The sequence below is a fragment of the Natator depressus genome, chromosome 24 (assembly GCF_965152275.1).
Source record: "Natator depressus isolate rNatDep1 chromosome 24, rNatDep2.hap1, whole genome shotgun sequence".
Lineage (NCBI taxonomy): Eukaryota > Metazoa > Chordata > Testudines > Cheloniidae > Natator > Natator depressus.
Genome location: NC_134257.1, coordinates 5,972,835 through 5,984,215, shown reverse-complemented (window position 1 = coordinate 5,984,215; position 11,381 = coordinate 5,972,835). Strand labels below are relative to the sequence as shown.

At 52.8% G+C, this 11,381-nt stretch overlaps 2 protein-coding genes across 6 annotated transcripts in view; both read left to right on the top strand.

Annotated features, from left to right (window-relative positions):
- Positions 1-1,856: 1,856 nt before the first annotated feature.
- On the top strand, positions 1,857-9,481 carry LOC141977447 (toll-like receptor 2). The gene is made up of 3 exons (XM_074938951.1): positions 1,857-2,330; positions 6,269-6,362; positions 6,936-9,481. The coding sequence occupies exon 3, from the start codon at positions 6,962-6,964 to the stop codon at positions 9,467-9,469; it is 2,508 nt and encodes an 835-aa protein (XP_074795052.1). The 5' UTR covers positions 1,857-2,330; positions 6,269-6,362; positions 6,936-6,961; the 3' UTR covers positions 9,470-9,481.
- A 737-nt stretch (positions 9,482-10,218) lies between these two features.
- The window catches only part of ITGA10 (integrin subunit alpha 10), a 61,568-nt gene continuing 60,405 nt past the window's right edge, over positions 10,219-11,381 (top strand). For 4 of the 5 annotated variants that reach the window (XM_074938944.1, XM_074938946.1, XM_074938943.1 and 1 more), the window contains exon 1: positions 10,238-10,347. The gene's annotated coding sequence lies outside the window, so the exon portion shown is untranslated. Of the gene's footprint in view, positions 10,348-11,381 lie in introns of all 5 variants that reach the window. The other variant, XM_074938948.1, reaches the window with a different exon arrangement.

Genomic DNA, 11,381 nt, shown 5'->3' with positions numbered 1-11,381 from the left:
ATACACCTGCGAGGGACAGATTTATCTCTGTTTGCTCTGAACCTCTCCCTCCCCTGGTGCATCAAAAAGCTGGGCACTGCCTAGCAATCTCAGCAGCGGCTGATGACCATGTGGGACAGTAGGGAGCCCTCTGGATTTTGGGCTGGAAGACCCAGTTTCCCAGGATGTCTGTTATGGCAAGATGGGTTCAGAACAGCATAATCTTTGCAGCAGGCTAGTGCATGCTCAGTTAAACAAGAGACCGGGGGCTCCAGCTGGCAGAGCTGAGACCTTGGTCTGGGCAAGCTGAAACAGTTGGTCCAAATAAGGGTTGGGTGCAGGGCATGGTCATCTGTCACGCCACAATGCAGGTAAGGAATGTCGGGCATTTATACATGGAAAGGGCCCGGGGTGAATCCAGCAGGCATTCGCTGCCTACATAGTTTTTTGACAGCAGCTATTGGCTGCTGCTTGGCAGTCTCGCTTCCGGTAATGAATTCATTTGCTTGTTCTTGCTGAGAGAGGAGACGGCTTCCTGCAAAATGCTTATGGCTGTTATGGTTTCTGTCCCATCCTGGGCTCTCCATGCAACTCTGGGTAAACAGTTCTTTGTGGCCTCTATTGCAGAGTATAGGTTTTGCAGCCTCTTAGCTCTGAGCTCACTGCCCCTTCGCTATGCAGATTTTCAACAGGGAGTGTAATTGGCCATTGGAACAATTTACGCAGGGATTTTTTATTTGGACTGTGGTGGTGTCCCGGACCATGCCCCTCAGTGCCAGGTGCTGTGCCAACAGGGAGCAGAGAGACAGAACCTGCTCTGGAGTGCTCACAAGAGAAGTCATAACACCCAGCTCTTAACAGAGCACTCTCAAGCAATAGAGCCCAGAGTGTTTTACTGAGGGCTCTGGATGAAAAGGAATTAGTTTGCGCAGTGCATAATTCATCTGTGGAACGCCCTGCTGCAGGATATGGGTAAGGCCAGGACTTTAGGAGACTTAAAGGATTATCCATATAAACATATGACAACAATCTCCCCCCCCCACCCCCGCAATCATTAGAGGGATACCCTTTTTAACAAAGCTTACTGTGAGCTGCAGGGCTCACCTGCTCACAAAAGGATCGATGCCACCCCAACCTGACAGGCCAGCCCCACAGCCTCACCTGGGCTGGGTCCATCTCCCTGAAAGGGGTCAGTTGCCCTGTGCCAGCTCCAAACCCCCCATGCTCCTGGGCATGAGCTAACCACTAACTGGCAGGGGGCCAGGGGGCTAGGAAGAAACTTCCTTGGGGACAGGTGAGCCTGTCTTGGGATCTTCCTCCTTCTTTTGAAGCAGCAAGCGCTGGAGAGAGGGGATACTGGGACATTAATCCAGTGATTTAGTGGGCCAAAAATACACCCTAATCTCTCTCTTGTAAGTGGGTAAGGGAAATGACCTAGCGAGTGCACAGAGCTGGGACACAGGAAAGCACCTCCCCTCTCTGTGCTTGATCCCCTCTGGCCTCCCTATTTCCCTCCCAAGCTCCTCTCTGTACAGCACCTAGCGCAGTGGGGCCCTGATCCCACGACCAAGGCCCTTAGGAGCTACTGCAATCCAGACCGCTAACCTGGCATGTTATTGGTGCTTTTATGGTCTTGAAATATCACCCCGGTTTGCAGCCAGGGTGGTTAATTCCCTGTTTGGTTTTGGGGGGGGGGAGGGGGGAGCGTCTGGGAGAAGGGAAGAGAAAACAAATCCTTGAGGCGCGCTGTCTCTTTAAGAGGGAGGTGGCGCCCCACCCTGCCGAGTCTAGAAATCAGCTTCCTCCAAAGCCCAGCTCAAGTCGCTCCGAGGCCGAACCGGGCAGGATGGGTGGCGCGGTGGGGCTAGAGGGGAGCCCCGGTTGGTGGCCCCCCGGGACCTAGCCGAGGGGTGAAATAGATCAGCAAAGCCCCCCGGACTGCATGGGGGGGCTACAGGAGAAGCTGCCTCTTCGTACCCAAAGAAGGACCCAAGTAAAGTCCCCCCAGCCCTGTGTGATCCCCTAGGACCAAGGGGGGGCCGGCCGGGTGCGCCCCTTCGCCCTGCCCGCTGCAGTCACCCGGGGTTTCAGCTGCAGGGGGGGTTTCTGGACCATCCCCCTTGACGGATTCTGGTCTCGGCGTGGGAACCGCAATGGGGGCTCATCGCGGGGCTTTGGCAGCGCCCTGGAGTTGCTGAAGGGGGAGCTGGCGTGTGCGCCCCGGGCCCCAGCCACTGGAGATGAAGTGGGGGTGGGGGGCACGGCGGAAAAGCGTTTACATGCCAGCGCCTGTTCCTGTCTCCCACGCCGCATTGGCTGTTCCCACTGGATCGTGACTGCAGGAGACAAAGGTGCCTTGGAAACCGGGCAAGTGGGGGGTGGGGGGGGGGGATTATTCCGGCCAGCTCCCTGCCAATAGAAGATCCCTGCCTACACCACCTTTCTAAAAGTGAACTATATTAAAAAACCAAACAAGCCCAGACCTCTGGTGGTGCTTTGCTCTAGAGACCGCAACGCGCGTTGCAAAGGTGAGTCGTCTTATCCCTGCCTTAGAGATGGGGAAACTGAGGCAGGAGGCAGCGACTTGCCCCAGGTGTCAGAGCTGGGAATAGACGCCTGTCTCCTGACCCCCAGTGCATGGGCCATCTTGCCTCCAGTCTGGTGCTAAATGGGGCCTGCCCCGCGGCATCATACTAGTCATCTGCCTTTCCTTTCCTGTCTCCCCTGGGGAGCCAATCTCGGTTCTCCTAAAACCATGGCATCCGCTTTCAGATAGCTGGCAACTGAAATCACGTTCCCTATTAAATGGCCTTTCTAGACCATTTATACATGTTTACTAGACTCATCAACTGTCCTGTAATGATCTAATCAACCAAAATTGCAACCACAGAGCTTGAGAGCCCTGGTGAAACGTCTCCTGGTCACGTAACACTTGTGATATGGAAATACTGATGCCAATAATAATTTTCCATCTCAACTGCTTCCCTTTCCTGCCCCCCCCAAGAAACTGGGGGTTTGACTAAATAGCTTTAGCAAAAAAGTGTCTACTTTATGCAGACGAGGCTGGTGTTTTTGGTTTGATTTTTTTTTAAAAAAAATCACATGGGGGAGGGACTCATTTTAGAAAGGCACCGGAGGGTTTGAGGTCTGAAAGTTGAATCTAATTGAAGTGAATGCTTCCTGGGCAGTTTTTCATTAATAACATCAATGTGTCGAGTGGCTTTCATTTCCGATGACTCCAGAAAGCTTTATGGGCTTACTCGAGTTATTGGTGTTGGATTTTAGCCAGGGCACTCTGAACTAGTCATAGAATCATAGACTATCCGGGTTGGAGGGGACCTCAGGAGGTCATCTAGTCCAGCCCCCTGCTCAAAGCAGGACCAATCCCCAATTTTTGCCCCAGATCCCTAAATGGCCCCCTCAAGGATTGAGCTCACAACCCTGGGTTTAGCAGGCCACTGCTCAAACCACTGAGCTACCCCTCCCCCAGTGTGAAACTAGACATGATGATGGATGTTACAACTTGATCCAAGTGTTTTATGGCAGCATTGTAAGACCATGAAGAAAGGCGAAGAAATCTGCATCTGGGGAGCATCACTGCCCCGCGTAATGTACTGTAATGGTGTGAACAGCGTTGCAATCTAAATTAAGAAAACGGAAGTTGACGTAAAGCTACCTGATATGACTAGGGGCACTGGGATGCTATCAGGATTTTGGGAGGGACCCCAATGTGTATGTGCAGTAGCTAGCACGTGGCTCATCCCTGCCGCAAACTGCTTACCCTCTAAAACAGGGGTGGGCAAACTTTTTGGCCCGAGGGCCACGTTTGGGTACGGAAATTGTATGGCGGGCTGTGAATGCTCACAAAACTGGGGGTTGGGGTGGGGGTGAGGGCTCTGGCTGGAGGGTATGGGCTCTGGGGTGGGGCTGAGGATGAGGGGTTGGGGGTGCAGGAGGGTGCTCCAGGCTGGGACTGAGGGGTTCAGAGGGCAGGAGGGGGATCAGGGCTGGGGCAGGGGGTTGGGGCACGGGAGGGGTTCAGGGGTGCAGGCTCTGGGTGGTGCTTATCTCAAGCAGCTCCCGGAAGCAGCGGCATGTCCCCTTTCCAGCTCCTATGCAAAGGCATGGCCAGGTGGTTCTGCACAGTGCCCTGTCTGCAGGCGCCACCGCCGCAGCTCCCATTGACTGTGGTTGCCAGCCAATGGGAGCTGTGAGGGCGGCTCTTGGTGGGGACAGCATGCGGAGCCCCCTGGCTGCCCCTACATGTAGGAGCTGGAGGGGGGACATGCCGCTGTTTCTGGGAGCTGTGGAGAGTGGGGCAAGCCCCCAACCCTGCTCCCCGGCGGGAGCTCGAGGGCCAGATTAAAATGTCTGGAGGGCCGGATGCGGGCTGTAGTTTGCCCACCCCTGCTTTAAAAGCATGTACCAAGTGTAGAACAAACAGTAGGGTAGATGAGGATACAGGAGAAGGGCAAGCTTGGACAATTACACAGGCGATTTCTGTAGCTGTTTTTTTCCCCTTCTCGTTCCACTTCAGAGGTGGCTGCATTTCAGTGGTGGTTTAAGGGCTTGTGTACACATGGTACAGCTGTTCCTGAAGAGTGCAAGGTGCCGGATACTCCTATTCCAGAGCAAGAGTGCCTTGTTCCTGTTTAGCTTAATCTCTGGGTTTAGCTAAACAGGGACAAAACACTTATTCTGGAATAAGACTCAGCGCATGGAGTTATTCAGGAATAACCCCTAGTTAATGCTTCAATATGCTGAGCTCTCTGGGACTGCTTACAACTTGCCGTCCTCTGGGAAGAAAGTTGCAATAGAAATCCTAAGGTGAACGCTCTCTCCAGACTTGTAAAAGCACAAAGGGCAGCTGGATTTCAAGGCCAGAGAGGATCGGTATATGGTTCTGTAGCTTGACCTCCCACATAGTGCAGACCAGGAAATCTCACCTGTGATTGTGAACCTGCAGATGGTCAGGAAATCTTTAACTTTGTTTTCAGTCAGTTCTTCTTGACCAGATTTTGAGTTTTAATTAAAAAAAAAAAATAGCCATGTTTTTGGCCAAAATGTCGGTGGTCAACCTGAAGTTTTCAAGGTCGGGGGTGTGTGTGGGTGGGGAGGGGAAGTGTTGACTACTCAGTTTCCCAGCGCTCTTGGCAAACCCATCTTTTGCCAAAACAAGTCTTGAACGAAACACTTCAACCTGTTCCAGTCAAACACCACCACTTCTGGATCCATTCGAGCGGGTCTCCTAGAGACATCCCGTCTTGCTGTAAAGACGCCAAGGGTTTGTCTTCAGTGCGTTGTCGGTTTGAGCTATAACTGGAGGTTGGCCCTAACCTGACTCCCACTCCCACACAAATCACTCACTTGAGTTGTGCTTTAGATTTGAGCTAGGTGGCCCACGGGCTGGAGTGGGAGGAGTGAGGAGGTTGGCGCTCAAGTGACTAATGCAGGGGGGGTTGTGGCAGCTTGAGTTGCAGAACTGGAGAACCATGGGGTTAGAAGGGACCCTAACCCCTGCCCAGATGCAGGATTTGTTGTGTAGCTCGAATGGGAAGCATTCTGCCCTGAGCTAGGCTAGCTCAAGTGGACGAACGCCTGCTATCTGTTGCAGTGAAGACGCGTCCGTCCTGAGTGATGGAGAAGCCTTGCCTTTCACGCTGGCATAGCCTCTTCCCATGTGACTGAGCGGCAGGGGACACAGAATACTGTGGTTTCAGAGTAGCAGCCGTGTTAGTCTGTATCCACAAAAAGAACAGGAGTCCTTGTGGCACCTTAGAGACTAACCAATTTATTTGAGCATAAGCTTTCGTGAGCTACAGCTCACTTCATCGGATGCATTCAGTGGAAAATACAGTGGGGAGATTTATATACATAGAATACTGTGGGAAGCATTTCCCATTGCGAGTATCCGGGTATTGACCCAGCTTCCTTGTGGTTTATCTTCCTCCCATTTGTACTTTCTGAAAGTCTCCTTCTGGCTGCCATGTTCCTCGAGCATTGCACAGAAGATGGGGGTGGGGGTTGGTCCGGGAAGCGAGTCTGAGACACAGCATGTCTCCCCGACCTGTGTCTATAGGGTGACCAGACAGCAAATGTGAAAAATTGGGATGGGGGTTGGGGGTAATAGGAGCCTATATAAGAAAAAGACCCAAAAATCGGGACTTTCGCTATAAAATCGGGACATCTGGTCACCCTATATGTGTACAATGGGTGGCTAGTGAGCCCAGTTGATTCATCTTGTGTTGCTACCTGCATCCAGTAAAATGCTGCTTCTCTCTTGATCTAGGACTGTCTGGGGCTGGCATGGAAGGGACAGCTGCCCCCTGCAGCGCTGTGCTTAGCTCCCCATCTGTCACCTGAGGGGCAGCGCCTCTTGCTCTGTAAGTGGCATTCTCTCCCATTGTTGAGCCACGATCTGTTAGCCGGGGGGTAAAATGAACACAAAGATCACTGGCCCCATGGAACTGTGGGAAGTGAAGTGCCGGATGGGAGTGGCCAATATCCAACCTCTGTCTGGGATCACGGTGATCTAATCGAGAATGGTCGGCGGTGGGGGATATTGAACTAGATGGACCTGTCTTTGAGGCAGCAAAGAGATGGGGCTAGAGGCATCATTGGCTTGTCCTGCATGGCAGGAAGGAGGTGGAGGGAATAAAGTGGGTTAATAGCTGGATCTGGTAGGGCAGGCAGATAGGAGGTGTGGTCTTGGGGGGGTGGGACTACAGGCCAGTGGCTTGTTCCAGGATGCTGGACTGGATGTCTCAATGGGCTAGGGATAGTGCTGCCGTAAATGTCCAACCTGCAAAACGAACCATTGGTAATTCAGTGGTGCAGAGTGTACCACGGGGTGGTAGAGTTAACCTGCAGAGCAGAGACCGTTAGCGTGCGGACAGGTCTCTGAAAGTAACGTTAGAGGGCATTTCACAGGACGTTCTACTCTCTCAATCTTTCAGGTGAACAAACATGTGAAGAGAAGACCATGCACCCACCAGCTGGCATGTGCGTAGCTTTGTGCCTGGTGATCGTGGGACTGGCAGACGGGGCTGACCCGTGCCTTGTCTCTGCCAACAACGAAATCGCCACCTGCAAGGGTCAGAACCTGAACCGCGTTCCCCAGCATCTTCCCTGCACCCTGCTCAGACTGGATCTCTCGTATAACAAGCTCAAAGAGATCACCGCAGGGGACTTCTCAGCGCTGACCCGGCTGCAGAGCTTGGACCTGGGCTACAACAACATCTCGCACATTGTGGCACATGCCTTCGCCTCCAACGTCCAGCTGGAGGAACTCAGCCTATTCAACAACTCCCTGCGCCGGATCCCCTCGCTGGCCCTGAAGCCTCTGAGGAAACTGAGGCGGCTGGACATGTCCAACAACTTGTACCTCCGCTCAACTCTGGACGAGGTCTTCAGCACTCTGAGGAACCTGCAGGAGTTCTCCATGGGTGGGTCTCTGATCCAGACGGTCGGCAAGTGGGACTTCCTCCCGCTGAGGGATATAGCCTTGCAGAAGTTTGCCCTGAAGACAGCGTCCAGCCTACTGGAGTATCAAGAAGGGGCATTCTCGGTGCTCAATACCACAACCCTGTGGTGTGACATAGCCCTGGACAAAAATGCCCAGGCCTTGCCCATGATGCTGCGGGACCTGAGGGGTAAGCCGCTACAGTACCTCCGCTTCCGCAACCTCTTTGAGTTCACCTACTACACTGAGTCCACAGATCTCTTCTCTGGCTTGGCCGAGGTGCGAGCCAGCAAACTGGTCTTCTACCGGGGCAAGTTCAATGAGAACCTGCTACGTCTGGCCCTGCTGAACATCCAGAAGTCCAGCATCCGTGACCTCTCCCTGATGGCCATTGACTTCGCCCGCTCTTCCCAGTGGAACCGCTCGGAAGCGGGCATCGCCAACCTGACCCTGGACAGCTTGTTGCTGAAAGACATCAGCAACCCCGACATCCTGCGTTTCGATTGGACCTTCACCTGGTTCAGCGGCGTGGCCAACCTCTCCATTCTCAACATCAACTTCAACTTCGTGCCCTGCGACACCTGGGACGAGATGCGCAACGTGGTGACCCTGGACATCTCCAACAACCGATTGAGGGATGCCTACATCTACAACCAGGGCTGCAACTACCAGGACGTCATGCCCAAACTGGAGCGGTTCCTCATGGCCAAAAACGAGCTGACCAGCCTGGCCGTAGTGGCTAAGCTCACGGCCAATTGGCCTCGCCTGACCCATATCAACGCCAGCCACAACCGCATCGGGGGCCTGAAGGAGACGGCGTGCCGGTGGAATCCCGGCCTGGTCTGGCTGGCCCTGGACCACAACACTGTTACCATGGAGATCTTCAAGTGCCTGCCCATCACCCTTCACTACCTGGACCTGTCCTCCTCTGAGCTGGACCGGCTGGAGATGAGCTACTTTGTCCGCTGCCAAGACCTACAGGAGCTGAAGCTGAGTGGAAACAAGATCAAGTTCATTCCCTCAGAGTGGAGATGCCCCAGCTTGCGAATACTGGCCATGGATGGCAACTCCTTTGGTGTCATCAGCAAGGGCTCCTTCGTCAACATGCCAGAGCTGACCAGCCTCAAGGCCGGGAACAACCCCTATCACTGCACCTGTGACCTCTACGGCTTCCTGCAGGAGACTCGGAGGAAGGGTAAGCTGACCCTGCTGGACTGGCCCGGGGGCTGGACGTGCTTCCATCCGGAGTCCCTGCTGGATGTGGGCGTGGCTGCCTACACTCCGGGGCTGACGGAGTGCGATGTGAGGGTGGTGGTGGCCATCTCTGTCTCAGTCACGGCCGCTGTGATCATTGCAACCATGGTGCTGTGCTGGAGGTTCGACGTGCTGTGGTATCTGCAAGCCACCTACCGCATCGTCCGGTCGAAGTACCGCGCCCGCCACGCTCACCCCACTCGGGCCTACGCCTACCACGCCTTCATCTCCTACAGCTGCTCAGATGCCGACTGGGTGAGGCAGGAGCTGCTCCAGCGGCTGGAGAGCTCCAGCCCCCCATACCGCATCTGCATCCATGAGAGGGACTTCACACCGGGCAAGTGGATCATCGACAACATCATCGAGAACATCGAGAGCAGCTACAAGATCATCTTCGTCCTCTCCCGCAGCTTCGTCGACAGCGAGTGGTGCAACTACGAGCTCTACTTCGCCCACCAGCGGGCCGTGGGGCTGGGCTACGAGGACGTCATCCTGGTGGTGAAGGAGGCCATCGATCCTCAGAGCCTGCCTCACAAGTTCTGCAAGCTGCGGAAGATGCTGAGCACAAAAACCTACCTGGAATGGCCTTCGGAGCCTAGCCGGCAGCCTTTCTTCTGGGTACAGCTCAGGAACGTGCTGGGGAAACCGGGAGCGGCCGAGCCCAGCCAGGACCGGGTCTCGCTGGCCAGCGTGGAGTTGGGCTCAGATGAGAGTGTGAACAATCCGGCTGAAGAGGAAACTGCCATTGACGCCGTGGCTAGCCCTGCGAGCTAGTGCTCGCTTGGACTCCAGCTCCGTGCTGCCCCTGCTCCTGAGCTACGTGTCTTGCACAGTGCATTGTGCATTCGCATGCTGATGTCCTGCTTTGCAGATGTGGTGGGAAGAACATTGCTCCAGGTCTTGGCCAGCTCTCCAGTATTCCATTCCCTACGCACTGTGAGCAAACAGAGTGGAAGGCATGAACGGCTACTAAACTCCAGACCCAGATTTTTCGGAAGGGAGCAACGATCTTATTGGCCTGACTCGAGACCCCTCTTAAAGGGGCCTCCCAGTTAGAGTGCTGAGCACCTGCCCTCTGAAAATACGGTGCCCTTTCAAAGGAGCACGTGAAAAATCAAGGCACCTAAGTACTACCTAATGCATTGTATTTACCCACTAGCCAATGGGAGACCCTAAGCTCCTGGGCTGGGAGTAAGGAGCCCCCCTATTTGAGGTCAACACGAGTCTGCCGTGCAAGGCAAACTCCGAGAACATAGCCAACCTGCGTGTCCACTGTTTGTGATCCTGCCACCTCTCGTTTCTCCTGAAGGTTTAACCAGCGACAGTACTGCCAGGCAAGTCGTAATGGAAGGATACAACTTTGCTAGGGCTTGTGCACTTTAGTGTCTGGGTGAAATTCATCCCTTTGCAGCACAAGCCGCTTACGTCCCAGCTGTTATCCGCTCGAGGACATCAGTGCTGCGTGCAGCTTCCGCTGACCCTTTTCCTGAGTGAGCGGCACCCTCCGCGGAGGAGACATTGACTGAAGTTTCTTTGCTCCAGGTGTCTTGAATCATGGCTGTCGGGATCGGTCCGTACAGCAGCCACAACCTGAGCACTCTGCACTTCTGATCACTGAAAGTGACCAAAACAGGCACCTTTATCTGCTCCAGGTATGCCTCTGCCAAAAATCTGCTTATTTTACTGACCTCCAACTCTCAGCTGCATTGGTTCCTGCTGGGCTATGGCGCACCAAGCTGGAGTCTCGTACCATGAGCAAAACTGCCAGTGAAGTTCCAGTGGCAAAATCTTCCATCTCCCCGGTGATGTGGCTGGATAGACGAGGTCCCTAGTGGGGAGGGGAAGGGGGAATTTGTTCTTGAAACTGCAAACTGAGCCCGTCCGAGCGGGATTCGTGGAGCCAGATAGGGGAAGAACGTATTTCTATTGCGTTTATTTTAGGGCTGTCGATTTTAATAGCCATTAACTCATGCGATTAACTCCAAAAAATTAATCGCGATTTAAAAAATTAATCGCAGGTTTAATCGCACCGTTAAACAATACAATATCAATGGAAATTGATTAAATATTTTGGATGTTTTCTACATTTTCAAATATATTGATTTCATTACAACACAGAATACAAAGTGTACAGTGCTCACTTTATATTATTTTTATTACAAATATTTGCACAGTAAAAAGGATAAACAAAAGAAATAGTATTTTTGAATTTACCTCATACAAGTACAGTAGTGCAATTTCTTTATCGTGAAAGCGCAACTTACAAATGTAGATTTTTTTTTTTTGTTATTTAACTGCACTCAAAAACAAAACAATGTAAAACTTCAGAGCCTACAAGTCCACTCAGTCCTACTTCTTGCTCAGCCATTCGCTAAGAGAAACAAGTTTGTTTATCTTTACGGGAGGTAATGCTGCCCACTTCTTATTTACAATGTCACCTGCAAGTGAGAATAGATGTTTGCATGGCATTTTTGTAACCGGCATTGCAAGGTATTTAAATGCCAGATATGCTAAATGTTCGTATACCCCTTTATGCTTTGGCTACCATTCCAGAGGACATGCTTCTATGCTGATGACACTTGTTAAAATTTTTTTTTTAAAAAGTGTTAATTAAATGTGTGACTCAACTCCTTGGGGGAGAATTGTATGTCTCCTGCTCTGTGTTTTGCCCACATTCTGTCATATA